Source organism: Cervus canadensis, chromosome 11 (assembly GCF_019320065.1).
Source record: "Cervus canadensis isolate Bull #8, Minnesota chromosome 11, ASM1932006v1, whole genome shotgun sequence".
Classification (NCBI taxonomy): Eukaryota; Metazoa; Chordata; class Mammalia; order Artiodactyla; family Cervidae; genus Cervus; species Cervus canadensis.
The window spans coordinates 75,303,508-75,319,827 of record NC_057396.1 but is presented as its reverse complement, the minus strand read 5'-3'; the positions used below and the strand labels follow the sequence as shown (position 1 = coordinate 75,319,827).

General features: G+C 47.2%; 2 protein-coding genes across 2 annotated transcripts; one reads left to right on the top strand and one right to left on the bottom strand.

Annotated features, from left to right (window-relative positions):
- Window positions 1-713: 713 nt before the first annotated feature.
- Window positions 714-8,974, bottom strand: TMX2 (thioredoxin related transmembrane protein 2). Its single transcript, XM_043481635.1, has 8 exons — window positions 8,690-8,974; window positions 4,319-4,379; window positions 3,961-4,074; window positions 3,132-3,208; window positions 2,763-2,869; window positions 2,525-2,590; window positions 2,316-2,445; window positions 714-1,579 (listed from the first exon to the last, which is right to left on the bottom strand). Exons 1-8 carry the CDS (start codon window positions 8,960-8,962, stop codon window positions 1,433-1,435), a joined length of 975 nt encoding a protein of 324 aa, XP_043337570.1. The 5' UTR covers window positions 8,963-8,974; the 3' UTR covers window positions 714-1,432.
- A 170-nt stretch (window positions 8,975-9,144) lies between these two features.
- Window positions 9,145-16,211, top strand: MED19 (mediator complex subunit 19). The gene is made up of 5 exons (XM_043481637.1): window positions 9,145-9,548; window positions 14,460-14,716; window positions 14,896-14,992; window positions 15,302-15,396; window positions 15,494-16,211. The coding sequence occupies exons 1-5, from the start codon at window positions 9,281-9,283 to the stop codon at window positions 15,560-15,562; spliced, it is 786 nt and encodes a 261-aa protein (XP_043337572.1). The 5' UTR covers window positions 9,145-9,280; the 3' UTR covers window positions 15,563-16,211.
- Window positions 16,212-16,320: the final 109 nt, after the last annotated feature.

The following is a 16,320-nucleotide window of genomic DNA, read 5'->3' as shown; positions in this document are numbered from 1 at the left end:
CTTCCGCGGTGTCCATCAGGACTGTTACCCAAAACTTCGCTCCTGGGACCCACGGATCAGTCCCAGACCGAGTGTATAGCTTAACTCTGGGGTTAAGTAAACTTTGTTACGGGGGCAAGGTTTTTATTTGAAGCTTGGATTGTTTCCTAGTCTTTAAAGCCAAGCCAATATTATATCTCCAGTTCATTTTGAGCTTCTTCCAAGTTAACTGCTTAGATCTAACGACGGTAATCATTCAGGATCCTTCATTAACTAATATGAATAAATACTAAGTAAATTCACTATATTGTCTACATCATTGATTTTCAAGTGGGATGGTAGGGTGTTAGTAATATCAAGACTATTTGAGGAACATTTTAAAATGCATGCAAAGGTCCTGAGATTTTGATGAGCCTAGCTATGTCTTTGGGAAGATCCCCTGGAGAAAGGAAATGGCAACCCACTCCAGTATTCTTGCCAAGGAAATCCCGTGGACGGAGAAGCCTGGCACACTAGTCCATGGGGAAGCAAGAGTCGGACATGACTAAGCGACTAACACCGACAAAGGGAAGACCCAAACCTGCGGACAGTCAGCAGCTGTCCACAATCCTGGGGACCTGTGCGAGCGTCTGATGAACGCACCAGGATGGCCTTTGAAATGAAGAACACGAAAAAGTCCTCTGCAATTGCCTGGCTTTTCTAATGCACAAATAACACACAAAGGCACAATCAAAACTAATTATCAGTCTCTTTACTGAGCAAAACCATCAACTGGGTGTGGGCAGGGTGCAGCTGGGTTAGGTGAGCCCCCGGCCAGGGGCTTTTTCCTCCAGGGCCCACCACACAAAGGAAGTCTCAAACTTCCATTCCCCTTCCTCCCGATCTTCATAAAATAGGTAGATTATTCAGTAATCTTCAAAGAGAAAAGTCTGTGGTTAAAGGTTTTTTCCTTGGGACAGGTCACAGGCTTATACCTTTTGTTTTTTTTTTAATACAGGCCACAGACTAAGCCAGAAGGGCCTAAAGAAGTAAGATTCCATGAAGGGAAAATCTCAGCACTAACTCTGCACCTTGGCCTGTTATGTTAGGGTTTAATCTAGTCTAAGTAGGCTGCGTGGCACCACCGTGAGGAATAATGAGACCAGAGCCTGATGGAGATGTCGGGCAGCACACAGCAGTTGACGCCCTGGCCCAGCTTGGAGGGTAAGCCTTCTCCCTCCACCAGACAAGATCTTTCCCTCCTTCCAGTAAAACAGCCGGCCGCAACAGTGGGGCCTTCCTAGAGGGTACCTGTCATCACCCTGGATGCCTCTTAAAAATCAGAAGCGATACCCTGCCCCATCTAGGCACAGCCAAACAGGGGAAACATAAATAAAAGGCCCAGGCCTCAGGCAAGGCTTGTGGTTACAGAAAGGGCAGAGCCTCCGAGGTGCCTGGGACTGCAGCAGGGATCCTATTTGTCCTTCTTGCTCTCCTCATCTGGCACAGCAGTGGGCCCCGTGGCCACAGGCTGCTCCTCAGGGATCCTATCGCCAGCCTTTGACAGCTTCTTAGCCCGCTGATAGAGCTCATTCAGGTTGAATTCTCGGATCACGTTCTCCTGTGCAAAACGGACACACGCATCAGGGTTGAAGTCGGAGGGGAGAGCAGCATCTGGGAAGAAGTGCAGCTGACCTTCAACAGCAGTGTGGCTGGGGCACCAACCCTTCTGCAGTCAAAAATCCACCTATAACTTATAGTCAGCCTTCCGTAACCAGTCCTCCCAATCTGTGGATCCATGTGTGTGGACTCAACCAAGCACATGGATCGTGCAGTACTGTAGTTTTTACTATTGAGAATTATCCACACGAGCAGAGCCACACAGTTCTGACTCATTTGTGCAAGGGTCAATTGTATTTACAGTCTAGAAAGGGAGGAAGCAAAGGACAGGAATCTAACCCAGATCTCCTTTTTATGGGTACCTGAAAAAGTCAATTAATATTTACCTATTATGTGCCAGTCACTGTGCCAAGAATTATAGCTACATTATTTAATGTAATCTGCAAAACAAAACCTGTAAGCTAAATGTTGCCCTCTCCAATTTACTGCCAAGGAAACAGACTATAAGGACAAAAGCCACCGAGACTGAATCTTAACTAATAATCGTTCCCTACTACTAGCATGTCTGACACATGGTAGAATAATTTGCTGAATGAATCCATGAATGAGACCTAATAAATAGTTCACACTCTCAAAGCTTGTGGGCAAGTAGCAGAACTAGGAATCAAACCCAGGGTGGGCTCCAAACTGACCTCCTGTTCTACACCCTCCTGCAAACCACCTGCCCGCTCACATACCTCTGAGAATGTCCAAGAGACAGCCCGGCCCTTCTTGTCGATCTGCGGCCGCCGCATGACCTCCTTCCCACCTTGGAACAGGATCAGGGTAGGGAGCTGCTTGGTGAGGGGTGATGTGCTCACTTTGTACCTGCAGGATCCAGAAGGTTCTCTGTAAGTGCATTTGCGTATATCCCCCCAAGCGATCCCCTGCCCAGGCCCTCACATACCGTGTACTAACGTCCGTGTAGCGTCCAACGTCTACCTTCCCAAAATTCAGCCCTGTACAGTTGTACCTGAGCGGAATGTATTGTTTCACATGGCGAGAGAGAATGAATCAATGAAGCAGAGATACAGATATCTGAGGTTGGGGTCGGGAGTGCCTCTGGTTGCAGTGTGCAAAAACCAAGGCCAAACCAGTGAGAGGGAAGGGACGATTTCGACCACCCCTCCCTCTGTCCCACTCACTTGAGCGAGAGGTCAGCGTAGATAGGGGCAAATGACTGGCAGTCACTGGACCAGTTGGCGAAGAACTCCACGATCCAAGTGACCCTCTTGTCCCGCTCCAGCTCCTCCTGCCACACACAGAGAGGAAACGGTGAAGTGGACTACACAGGCCCCTGGAAGATTCAGACTCTAGCACCGAGGTCCTCATCTCAGCTTCCCCACACCTCTGCAGACCCCACCATGAGCCACCGTGCCCTTGATTCTCCTCGAGCCCACAATGAACCAGTGCCCTTGACTTCCATTCTGAAGCACGGCTGTTCCTCTGAGTAGTGAGTGTAATGACAAAATCTCCCCCAAGGGACCCAAGGAACAGGGAAGAAGGCTACTCACATCAATGGTTTTGTCACTGAAGTACTTGATGTACTCAGGGCCCATGTACAAGGGGGGTTTGCATGTCATCAAGAACACTAAACACAGAAAAAGGACATCACAGGTGTTACCTACAGAGTGGCACTTGCCATCTACCTCTATAAGGATTAAGTCATGTGCGCCCGCAGCTGCCGACCTTCAACACCCCCTGAAGGAGCTCAGGGTGGAGAGCAGAAATGAGGCACCCTGTGTTCAGGGAAAAACTGGCAGGACAGGTCTTCCGATAGTTAAATATTCTCAGGAGCTGATTTTATGAGCCCAATTTGTGTATCTTCTCATATCTAGAAAATCCTTCATGGTGACAACGGTTTCTTGTGACTGGCAGAAAGCTTCGTGAGACTAGCACACACTTTTTAGAAAAAATATATGCTGACTGCACGTACTGCCCCTTCGCCAAAATCACACGCATAATGTCCTCTCCTCCTGCCTCTCTGCAGCGGTCTCTCAGAGCTAACTGAGGTGCTGTCTCCCAGCCTGCAGTCCTTGCTGTGCCCCAATTAAAGCTTAACTTGCAGCTCTCATGTTGTGCATTTTAAAGTCAACACAGGAAACATATAAGGCCTTGAGTAGGGGACTTACTTTCAAACCAACCTAAAGATTTCAAGTACCAAAGAGTACACTTTGTAGACATACAGAGACACATTCCCTTCCTTTTAAACTACAGTCTCTGTAGGTCCTTCTCATCTGAGCCTCACACAGTTGATGAGGTGTAAACTATGGAAGACGGGTATGGAGAGCCTGGTTTGCTGCTGGAGTCTGGTTCCCACAACCAAGTCTTCAGTCTCCTTACCTATGCAGAGTGTGATGTAAAGCAGGCCCATACGAATATCCAGGCGGAAGAAAAGAATCGCATTGGCCACCTTGCTGAACATGAAGATGTTGCCTATGTGCTGCTCCACGGTGACTGAAACACAGAAGTGTCAGGTCAGGCTGGGCTGCGTGCTCCCATGCTCTACTATTGGTCCCTCTCCTTGGAACACTTTGAAACGGGAGGGGGGAAGGGGATAAAAGTCTAAGGTCAAATTCAGCCTTGGCACAGAATGAGGGACAAGTTCACCAAATAATGCCCCGCTCGTAGCATGAGTGAAGGACTCCAGAGGTCGTCGGTCCGAACCGCGAGAGCCTGAGACACAGGAAATGCCACTTACTGGACCTGCGGTTCTTCATCATCACGATGGCGCTGAGAAACATCAGGATCTCCACTTCTCTCTGCAACAGAGTCAGAGCGTCAGGAAGGCCATGGACGGAAAGGACTGCGGTGACTAGGGAGCCACATGTGTGAGAAAAACCAACAGAGATGCAAACCGGGAACCGTAACATAGAGAAACAACCGGACTCAGCTAAGGAGAGTGTGGGCTTCCCAGGTGGCGCTAGTGGTAAACAACCCACCTGCCAGTGCAGGAGACACAAGAGAGGCGGGTTTAATTCCTGGGTCGGGACGATCCCCTGGAGAAGGGCATGGCAACCCACTCCAGCATTCTTGCCTGGAGAATCCCATGGATAGAGAAGCCTGGCGGGCTACAGTCCATAGGGTCGCAAAGAGTCGGACATGACTGAAGTGACTTAGCAGGCACAAGGGGTAGTGGGGAAAACACCAGTCAGAAGACCCAGGTTCCAATTCTACCCCTACCACAAACTGCTTGTTGCCTTTCAGCAAAGCACTTAACGTGGGAGCACGGACTCCCCTGACTGAGGACTAAAGAAGATAAGAAGTAAGAAAGAGTTACATAGAGTGTATGGTGTCAAACTGTAAGATACCACAATCAACTCAGTGTGACCTGGTAAAGTGAAACTTTTCCAGGTAAACTTTCTCAATCATATCCATCAATACAACAGACGGTTATTCCATTTGTTTGGTTTTAAGTTAAAACATTCCTCTCCACCTAATATTCACAGTGATAATCCATGCACCTTGAATAAATTTGAGAGCTGAAGGAGTCCTTTCAAACCTCTCAAAGGTACTTTTAAGTACCACTAGTTTACTGTTCTTTCTCACCTTCTAGAAGGGAAGTTCCATGTGAGTTAAGTGAGACAGACAATAAAAATGACAAGACACAAACGAGGTAACTTCAGAGTGAAGACCGCGAAGACGCGTAACAAGGACTTTGTGAGAGACTGCACAGGGGAGGGCCTTCTGGAGACTGGGGGGTTTGAGGCTTTCCTTTCTCTTAGTCATGCAGGATCCAAATCATCTCAGACAGAACCAATTAACTGTGATTTACGGCCAGCAATCAGAGACCCAGGTTTTTAGCCTCAATCTCCAACAAAAAGCAACTGACTAGATTTAGAAATGGACATCGAAAGTTGGGGGGGGGCGGATAGGGAATATGACAAACCTTACTAAATATTCTGAGTAGAAATTAGGAAGAGTTTTCAAGAATGAAACTGGCTTTAAAAGTGGCTTTTATAATTATGGAAAGATGATTTAAAAAGAGAATTATGCCCAATCAGGAGACCAAAGACAGGTCTACAAGGAATATACTCTAAAGACAGAGAATGAGTCTGTGGTAAAGATCAGCCACGTATACTCCAGACCTCACTTCCTTTTCCTGCTGGACATTCCGCATCTAGGGAGGTCTGTGTGACCAGCACACACGCACTGTGAGCAGAAGTGACACGCCACTTCTGTGCCCAGGCAGTTAAGAAAGGGGATGCACGTCCTTGCAGGACAGCTTTCTTTCTCCCCCTGCTGGCATGATGCTGGGACGATCTCAAGGCCATCAGGAGAAGACAGGACGAGACTGGGTTCCAGAATAACTGCATAAACAAGAGCTCCCTTGGTTGTTTGCTTGTTTATTCACTGTTTCAAACTTTCTTTCTTTTTTTTTTTAATAATTTTATCTGTATTTGTTTTTGGCTGTGCTGGGTCTCTGTTGCTAGGTGAGCTTTTCCCTTGTTGGGATGAACGGACTGCTCACTGCAGTGGCCTCCCTCGTCGTGGAGCACAGGCTCTAGGGCACGTGGCTTCAGTAGATGCCACAAGTGGGCTCAGTGGGTGCGGCCCCCAGGCTCCAGAGCGCAGGCTCAGCAGCTGTGAGCACCGACCGAGCTGCTCCACAGCAAGGGGAATCCTCCCTGACCGGGGATCGAATCTGCGTCTCTTGCACTGACAGGTGGATTCTGTCTGAGTAACCAGTGTAGCCCTGTTTCAAACTGTTTATTAAGGAAGTTTTCAAACATACACCAAATCAGAGAGGATACTGAAGGGTGGCAGTATATGCCACTCCCAAGTATGCCATTTTGGCATAAGGATTATTTTGAGTCTAAAGACAACTAAGGAGAAGTAGAATAAAGAAAAGCTCCATCCCCTTCCCTTACATGTCTAAGAGTAGGACAAAAATTTACCTTCTCTACCAAGGACAAAACTAATCTGGAAGATTACTTTAGATGCTATCAGCCTGGAGATAGCACCAGAGTGAGCTATGTAACAAACGAGGCTTTATCTACCATTAGTTTACCTTTCCAATTTTTGTCTCCTGCAAACCTAAAACTCTTTCTGTCTTCATCCTGTCATTTCTCCACAAATTTATGTTCTTTGTTGAAGATGCCATATAAGCTGGAATTCTAAGCCTCTGTCACTGGTTTTTCCCTGGGTATATCCCATGTACACAAGTTACACATGTTAATAAATTTGTTATTTTAACTGACTTTAATCTTTTACTACAGTAGTCTCAAGCAAGACTTCAGAAGGGTAAAGGGAAAATTATTTTCCACCTCCTACAATACCTTAGTAAACCCCTAATACTCAGTTTCAATAGTAATATTTTGCCAGTATGGCCGAAGATTTCATCTACGCTACCCATTTCTTTTGCTGGAGAAACTTAAAAGCAAATTGCAACTGTATTATTTCAACTGTAAAGATTTCAGTACAGGTGCCTTACAGATAAGAACTTCTTTCTTAAAACAAACTAAAACACCATTATCATATCTAACAAAATTAACACTACTTCCTTGTTGTTATCTAATACTTGGCCCTTACTCAAATTCAAAGGTTGTGGGTGTATGTGCTTACTCACTTGAGTCCTGTCTGACTCTTAGCGACCCCATGTACTGAAGCCTGCCAGGCTCCTCTGTCCATGGGATTTCCCAGGCAAGAACACTGGAGTGGGTTGCCATTTCCTTCTCCAGGAGATCTTACCAACACAGGGATCGAACCCAAGTCTCTGCACTGGCAAGTAGATTCTTTACTGCTGAGCCACCAGGGAAGTCACATCCTTGCTAACACTATTTACCTTAATATATTGTAACTTCAAATCACCAGGGTAAATGAGTAAAACACAGATTTTCCAGGAAAACAGTTAAAAGTACTACATAGTTTAAAAAAAAAAAAAGAGTAAAAAGAAAACATGAATTCTTACAATATTTTGCATATAATTAGGGAAAAGTACACAGAGAAATTAATTGCATAAAAAGTCCCTTTTATAAAATCTTTATTTCTGTCCACTTACATGTTTGAGTCTTATTTTGGTTCAAGTGGGATAGGATCTTTTGAAGAAGATGGCTACATCTGACCTAATTAATAACACTGGGACAGGATAGAGTATGAAAAACTGTGGGATGAAGAATAAAAGTAAGGAAGCAGCTTCTGTTCAAGATCAAGACTCATTTCGGGCTTTCAAAAAAAAGACAAAAACTCAGGTGACTGTCTTTTCTAAAAACACGTATATGGCTATCCAGCAGAGGGCAGAGAGCTTCAACTTATTTTACACCTTTTTTTTTTTTGCCTCAAAACAAGCAGAATCCTACATCCCTGACCAGGGATGGAACCCAGGCCCCCTGCAAGGGAAGTGCAGAATCTTAACCACTGGACCACCAGGGAAGCCCCTCAAGTTATTTTTCTGAGTGGTCCCTCCACTCCAGCTCAGGAAGGACTGCAAGAGGCTTGAGACAGATTTCTTTACAACTTATTTTTTTACAATTCCATTTCAGTAAGCCTAACAGTTTTATTTATTTTTACATCCCCAGTATGCGGCACAGGGCCCAGCACACAGTCCTCCCTCTGAGACTGTTCATTTTAAGAAACGACTGTGTGCTGTTTACCATGGCCTAGTGGTTGCAAATCATCGCCGCTCACTAGTTGTGTGACCTTGGACGAGTATCCTAACCACGCCAAGATCAGTTTCTTCATCAATAAAACGAGAATACTACACATACAACTTGCCTCCTACAACTCACCGGTCCCTCAACAGGCTTTACATAACCAGCAACACGAAGACAGTGCGGGTGCACAGTTTGGGGAGGACTCTTGTCGAGCATGGATTGGGAGGTGGGAAGGAGCTTGGACTCAAAAGGCAGAAAGCTCAGACTGTTGGGCGAGCTAACCGGCCGCTTTCTCACCCTAAACAAGAGGAGGTTTAGGCTCGATGACAACCCACGCCCTACACTTAGTAGTCTGGCAAGTCCGCTAAGAGGCTCGGAACCTGAGGCGTTCTCAAAACGGTCAGCCTCGGGGCTCCCGACAGCGACCACCAGGGCGGGGACAGTCAAGGTCGTGGGGTCCTGAGGCGGGGGTCGCTCACCCAGTCAAAGTCACACGGGTTGCCGTCTTCGCGTTGCGTGGGGAGACTTTCGCAGACAGGGGGCAGCTTCCTCACGAGCAGGAAGGCAGCAGACAGCAGGGCTGACAAAAAGTAGTAAGGTCGGGCCAGCCATCGTGAAAGTCGCGGGACCGAATACACGAGAGCAATCAAAGGCGCTAGGACCGCCATCTTTCCGGCCCCCCCGAGGCGCCGGTCGCTCTCTTCGGCTTCCGTAGGTCTGGTCCCGCCTCTCTCACCATTGAAGGTTTCCATTGGGCCGAATGTCAGATACCCCGCCTCTGGGCCCGGAACTAGATCTCTGATTGGCCCCTACGGCAGCTAAGGAAAGTGAGCAAGGGATTTGATATGTTATTGGCTAACCTAGCTGTCGTTTTTTCTACCTAAGTCATTTCATTGGTTAAGCGATTGCGGCGAGCGGAGGCCTCGCAGAATAAAGTTAAGGAGTATTTCCGGGACGTTCTCAGAAGGCGACGGAAGTACTTGCCGGAAGAAGGTAGGCAGGGCCAGAGGCAATCCAATGGTAAACGGCCCCTGGAGGAAAAGGGCGGTACCCCGTGAAAAGATTAACCAATGAGGATCATTGACGCCAGACACCGGGACGGCGCCGGGGCGGAGGGAACGATGGAGAATTTCACGGCGCTGTTCGGCGCCCAGGCTGATCCGCCACCTCCGCCAGCGGCACTCGGCTTCGGACCCGGGAAGCCGCCCCCTCCGCCGCCGCCGCCTCCGGGCGGGGGGCCGGGCCCGGCCCCGCCCCCGACCGCCGCCTCGGCCCCTCCCGGGAGCGACAAGTCGGCGGCAGGCTGCGGCCCCTTTTACCTAATGAGGGAGCTTCCAGGTGAGTGCGAGGCCCGGCCGAAGCCGGCCAATCAGATCGCCGCGAGGTGGGGCTGGGCGTGGCTCCTAGCCGCCGAGGGAGGTGAGGGGTAGCCCGCGGGGCGCTTGGGGGTATTTCGGAGCTCTGTGTCGGAAAGGACTGAGAATTCTCGGCCAAAGGCACGACAGGAATTCTCGGGATGGACTGGGAATGAGAAGAATGGGTCGCCGTGGCCGCCTTTCACTCTCCGCCCTGCCTCTGACCCTGACGGTGGTTTTATAACTCCCAAAAAATTACTCTCTGGTGGTTCAGACGGTAAAGAATCCGCCTGCAATGCAGGAGACCTGGGTTTTATCCCTCAGGCGGGAAGATCCCCTGGAGAAAGGAAAGGCTACCCACTTCAGTATCCCTGCTTGGAAAAATTCCATGAACGGAAGAGCCCGGCGGGCTACAGTCGATGGGGTCGCAGAGAGTCGGACACGACTGAGCGGCTCGAGTTTGGAATTTGAGAGTCCTGATTTAACATTCTTGCGGACCTAGTTCCAAATCTGCTTCCGAATTCCTGTTGGTTTGGTGCATGTTGCCTTCCTTTTTTCTCTGAGCCTGGTCCTTTCCTCATCTCTTGGAACAAGTGAATAGAATTTATCCAGATTCTTAGATTCAGAAAATTATTTCGTTGAGCAACTACTCTGTGTACCAAGGGGTATTGTACATACTGAAGATACAGCTGTGAAAAAGGCTGACAAGATCCTTGCCTGTTTGGGAGTTTCCTTTTGCCCATGGAGGAGGCAAAAGGTAACAGGGTGAAATCACATAGCAGTTATGGCTGTAAGGGGGGAAAAAATGTGATAAAGATTTAAGGGAGCCGAACTGCTTTAGCTAGAGTGATCAGAGAAGCTCTCTCTGAGTAGGTAACTTTAGAGTGAGTTAAAATGTAAGCTCAGAGAAAGAGCTAGCCATTTATGAGTGGGAGGAGGGATAACTGGATACAAAAAAAAAATTGAAATCAATAGCCCCAATGTGAGAAAAATCTTGTAATGTTTGAGGGACAGAAGATCAGTTGAACTTGAGTGAACAGAGGAGTGGTAGGAGATAAAGTGAGAGTGGTAGGCAGAGGCCTGTGTTAGACATTTAGATTTTAGCATGTTATTGACCAGAATCATGTCAAGATATGTTTTAGAGTGAAACCATTAACATCACCGTGGGAAGTTGTTAGAGCTTAAAATTGATCAAGGATTCATTATACAACATATGATTGACATTATCATTCACATTTTGCTCTGTTAGGTGTTTATTCCAACCTTGTGTACCTTATAAACATAAGTTTATTTTCATAAAATTTTAAAAAATGACACATCATGAAGTTTTGAGTGAAGAAAACTTTTTCAGTGAATTTTATGCAGATACTTTCTCTTATTGTCCGAGCAGCATATTTACTAGTGTCTCAGAAGATGTTAGTTGTTCCGAATATAGTTCTGATTCATACAATGGGACTATTAGAGCAACAAAGAGACAAAAAATCTTAGTGATTGTTTTCTGATATGGAAAGTGAAAATGAAACTCATGGTGCTGAAGAAGACTTTACAGGTGTGTCAGCTGTGACTATTGAATGTAATAATGCAAAGTAGGTAGTGAAATAGCTGAATTAATTATTGTGTTCCTTTCTGCAAAAATCCCCCTTTCAATAACGTTACTACTTAGTGGTCCAGGAAAGTGGTGGTTTGTTCTAGGCGATAGCAATGGAGGAAAGAAATAAATGGATGCAGGATAAATGTTAGAGGTAGAACTGACAGGAATGAAGGATTGAGTATAGAAGTGGAGGAGAGAGGAATTGAGGATGATTTCGAATTTTTGGCTTGAATAACAGGGTCAGGAAAGAACAAGTTTGAGGAGGTGGAAATCAAGAGTCATTTTAGACATGTTAGTCTCGAGGTTGTCTTTCAGTTCATCCCACATCCATAGCTTTGACTCTATGGACATTTATCGGCAAAATGATGTCTCTGCTTTTTTTAAATGCTGTCTAGGTTTGTCATAGCTTTCCATTCAAGAAGTAAACGTCTTTTAATTTCATGACTGCAGTCACCATCTGCAGTGATTTTGGAGCCCAAGAAAATAAAGTCTGTCACTGCCTCCACATTTTCGCCTTCTATTTGCCATGAAGTGATGGGACCTGATGCCATGATCTTAGTTTTCTGAATGTTGAGTTTTAAGCCAGCCTTTTCACTCTCTTTCACCCTCATCAAGAGGCTCTGTGGTTCCTGTTCACTTTCTGCCATTAGAGGGGTGTCATCTATCTGAGGTTGTTGCTCTTTATCCCAGCAGTCTTGATCCCAGCTAGTGATGTTTCAGTAAGACGTTTATATGTTCAACCACGAATACAAGTCGAAGGAATTTGAGCTTTTTCCTGAGGGAATGGGAAACCGTTAAGATTTTTGAACTGAGTACAGCTTCTAAAGATATCTGGAGAATACAGGTGCCATGTACTAAAATAAAGGAACCATGAGAGAGGTGGGGAAGATTTTTTCGAGTTTAAAAAAAAAAAAAATCAAGGGAATTCCCTGATAGTCCAGTGGTTAGGGTGCCATACTTTTTCTGCAAGGGGTTTGATCAGGGAACTACAATCACATAAGCCTCCTGGTGCAGCCAAAAAGAAAAAGGAAAGAAAGAAAACTGAATCTGCAATGAATTAATTAAGAGAGTGTTGGAAATGGAAGATTAGTTTTCAGGAGTGGAGTCAGGAATGAGGAGAGAGATTTATAAATCATCTTCATAGAACTGATGGGCAAAACGGAACATTGGATGGACTCTTTTAGGTTAAAGAATTTAAAAAAACCACAAAGTGGGGAAAAACAGAAGGAGGCAGTGCTGATATGAGAAGTACTGGGTCCCTGAGCCTCCTGCCATTACATGGACCACTCCAGAGACAGCTGGCGTGGAAGACAAGGGAATAGAATAGGGTTAGGCCTGTCAATAGGAAAAATAACTTGTTCATTTAATGTTTATTGAGCACCAGTGACACATGAATGAACAAGGCATTTTTCTCAGCCCTCAGTGGGCTGATAGCTCAGAAGCTGAGTTTTCTCAAGTGAATGATTATAAACAAGTCACTTTTGTCATTTGTACCCTGAGTGTTCATCATAACTAGACTATGAAATTGTAGGTTAGATATTTCTACCCTCACCACTGGACCCTAGTTAAATTACTAAGAAGAGAGTGGAAAAACTGGCTTGAAACTCAACGTTCAAAAAAACTAAGATTGTGGCATCCAGTCCTATCACTCCATAGCAAATAGAAGGGGAAAAAGTGGAAGCAGTGATAAATTTTATTTTCCTGACCTCCAAAATCACTGCAGATGGTGACTGCAGCCATGAAATTAAAAGGCGCTTGCTCCCTGGAAGGACAGCTACTGCAAACCTAGACAACGTACCAAAAAGCAGAGACATCACTTTGCTGACAAAGGTCTGTCTAGTCAAAGCTGTGGTTTTTCCAGTAGTCATGTGTGGATGTGAGTTGGACGTAAAGAAGGCTGAGCACCAAAGAATTGATGCTTTTGAACTGTGGTGTTGGAGAAGACTCTTGAGAGTCCCTTGGACTGCAAGGAGACCAAACCAGTCAATCCTGAAGGAAATGAGTCCTGAATGTTCATTGGAAAGGCTGATGCTGAAGCTGAAGCTTTGCTAATACTGAAGCTCCAGTACGCATCCACCTGATACGAAGAGCCAGCTCATTGGAAAAGACCCTGACGCTAGGGAAAGATTGAAGGCACAAGGAAAAGAGGGCAGCAGAGCATGAGGTGGTTGGACGGCGTCACTGACTCGGTGGACGTGAGTCTGAGCAAGCTCCAGGAGACAGTGGAGGACAGGGAAGAAGCCTGGCGTGCTGTGGTCCATGGGGTCTCAAAAAGAGTCAGGCATGACCTAGTGACTGAAGAGCAACAACAGCAGTTCTTTGAAGAAAGTCAGCCATGAAATGTTTATACCGATGATGCCTTCCACGTACACACTTTATACTTTTCAATATGTTTTATTTGAACCTTGAAAAAAAATTAAGTGTAATTATGATAGCTTTTACTGTATTCCATAGATAAGCAGAAACAGGCACATAAGGGATTACAATTTTAGTTGCCCAACTTCTAATCAAACGTTTCTTTCTTCTAGGCAGAGCTGTCATATTTGGTATTATAAGAAGAGTAAAAGTGAAGGTGGTGGTAACGAAAGTTACCAGCAGTAGCTAGAAAAATCTGTTTTTCTCTGTAAAGGTGACGAGTTTCTTGCTAGTTTAAAAAAGGAAGCAATACACTCACACCCCTGGGTTATAGTCGGCCTTAAGCTTGGCTGTAGCTGAGCTGTGAGGTTATATTATTCTGGTCACAGCCAAAAGTATAATTTCTCGTTAGCATATTGATGAAACACAGAGCAATGTTTAGCACAGATTATAAGCACTGTATACATTATTACTCTGGTTAGACTGAGTGTCTGCTTCATTGGGTTAAAGCAGTTTCCACCGCTGCCCTATTTGGATTTTTGCCTGTTTTTTCTCCTCATTCCAACCTTCCATTCTATAGTACAGAATTTTTAGTGTCTGTTGTATGTTATTATTTACTCTTGTTATTTCTTACTCAAAAATAACTTCTTTTTTGGTAATTCTAACTTAAAAGATTCCTTATTTAGGTTAAAATATGGTCTTTTACTTTCCCTTCTAGGTCAGTGAATTAAAAAAAAAATTCTGTGTTCTTGGAAAAGACCCTGATGCTGGGAAAGATTGAGGGCAGGAGAAGGCGGCGACAGAGGATGAGGTGGTTGGGTGGCATCAGCGACTGAGTGGGCATTAATTTGAGCAAACTCCGGGAGACAGTGAAGGCCAGGGGTCGCAGAGTCAGACGCGACTGAGCGTCTGGGAACTCACTCTCCTCCCTCTTCTCCGTTCCTCCAGGCAGCACCGAGCTGACGGGCAGCACCAACCTGATCACGCACTACAGCCTGGAGCACGCCTATAATAAATTCTGTGGGAAGAAAGTGAAGGAGAAGCTGAGCAACTTCTTGCCCGACCTGCCGGGCATGATTGATCTGCCTGGTTCCCATGACAACAGCAGCCTGCGCTCCCTCATTGAGAAGCCCCCCATCCTCGGGGGCTCTTTCAATCCCATCACAGGGACCATGCTAGCTGGCTTCCGCCTGCACACCGGCCCGGTGCGTGCCCTCCTGGGGAGCAGGGGGCCAGGGGGGCGGCCCGAAGCCTTTGCAGTGGTGTTCCTCCTGGGTCTGTCCCTCCCTAACGTACTGCGCAGAGCAGATGATGGGAGCAGAGCAGGTGATGGGAAGAGGGGTTTCCGCCCTCTGCTCACCCAGCCCTTCCTTCGCTCCTTCAGTTGCCGGAGCAGTGCCGCCTGATGCATATTCAGCCGCCCAAGAAGAAGAATAAGCAGAAGCACAAACAGAGCCGCACCCAGGACCCCGTCCCCCCAGGTAAGAAGCCGTTCTTTTCCGAGCCAGGAAGCCGTGCGCCCTGAATCTGGTTTGACCTTCCTGAGTTAAAAGCTCAGTTAAGTTCATCACGAGCCCTGGACTCCCCGCTTCTCCTTAGAGAAGAAGCTGACATAAGCGGCCCCCCTGGGCAGGTGGGAACTCGGGCCAGGGCTTCAGTGGTGCCTCTGAACTGTCCTGGTCACGTGCACAGAAGCGGTGGCCCCCGACTAGGGGTTATCCTTGCATCCCAGTTCTGGCGGAGCAGAATTTGGGGCCCGACCTGTGACGGGCACCTCGTATCTCCCACAGAGACGCCATCTGATTCAGATCACAAGAAGAAGAAAAAGAAAAAGGAAGAGGACCCTGAGAGGAAGAGGAAGAAGAAGGAGAAGAAGAAGAAGAAGGTATGGCGGCAGCCCGTGCAGGCAGCCCGTGAGTCCCTGTCTCGCCCAGGCCCTCGGGAGAGCCGCCTCCTCTTCCTCTGCCCTCCTTTCCTTCCAGAACCGACACAGCCCGGAGCACCCCGGGATGGGCAGCTCTCAGGCCAGCAGCAGCAGCAGCCTCCGCTAAGGGGCCGGTGGACCCTGCTAGGACTTCCCTGCTGGGCCGGAGCCGGCCCGGGTCAGCGCCTGGGCGCGCAGGCAGAAGCCGCTCCGCCGGAGGAGCCGAAAGGGAGACGGGCTGGGCTCCCGGCGGCCTCCGCCTGGCTCCCTTCCTCACGGACACCTCTTCCCTTTCCAGGAAGCTTTCTGTTCACCTCTTGTGTGCAGTTTGTCTGATGTAGGACTTGGTCTGGTTTGTTAGGATTTTTGTTCTCTTAAAATTGCATTTATCAAACTGGCTGAAGTGTGGCTGCCTTTGAGGAGGTAAGTGCCTTTCCGTGGGAGTCAGGGCATAAGCCAAGGCGTGCTGAGGTCTGAGGGGGCTCGGACCTTGCGTGACGCTGTCTCCTCAGCAGGCGGGGCAGCCGGGGAGCAGGGTCCAGAAGTGGGTACCTTTCTGCCCCGGGCACGCTAACGCCCTGCCCCTAAGGTTGCCAGCCATTGCCTGGATGACCTTCCCGCTTACGGCCCAGCTGTGTCCTAGGTCAGTTTCATGTGGAAACTCGGTAGCCGAAGGAGAAAGCACCCACGGTCAGAAGTGAATTTCAGCAAGGTTGCTACTTGGTCAACCCTGTGGTTTTTTTAAAAAAAATAAATTTCTGGCAAGCAAAGGTAAATGGTTCTCTTTATAATAAGAACTACTTTTGATCTTCCTCACTCCTTAAGACAGTGAAATTATTGGCTGATGTGACTGCCTATCTAAGCTTCTAAGACAGCAAAAAAAAA

What these genes read in the sequence shown, in the direction of transcription:
- TMX2 (XM_043481635.1), bottom strand. Translation starts at nt 8,962, where the DNA reads ATGGAAACCTTCAATGGTGAGAGAGGCGGGACCAGACCTACGGAAGCC. An exon ending in TTACATCACACTCTGCATAG is followed by an intron (nt 3,209 to 3,960) that starts GTAAGGAGACTG and finishes TTCTGTGTTTAG; the next exon opens with TGTTCTTGATGACATGCAAA. An exon ending in TCAGTGACAAAACCATTGAT is followed by an intron (nt 2,870 to 3,131) that starts GTGAGTAGCCTT and finishes TGTGTGTGGCAG; the next exon opens with GAGGAGCTGGAGCGGGACAA.
- MED19 (XM_043481637.1), top strand. Translation starts at nt 9,281, where the DNA reads ATGAGGATCATTGACGCCAGACACCGGGACGGCGCCGGGGCGGAGGGA. An exon ending in TCCGCCTGCACACCGGCCCG is followed by an intron (nt 14,717 to 14,895) that starts GTGCGTGCCCTC and finishes TCGCTCCTTCAG; the next exon opens with TTGCCGGAGCAGTGCCGCCT. An exon ending in AGGAGAAGAAGAAGAAGAAG is followed by an intron (nt 15,397 to 15,493) that starts GTATGGCGGCAG and finishes CTTTCCTTCCAG; the next exon opens with AACCGACACAGCCCGGAGCA.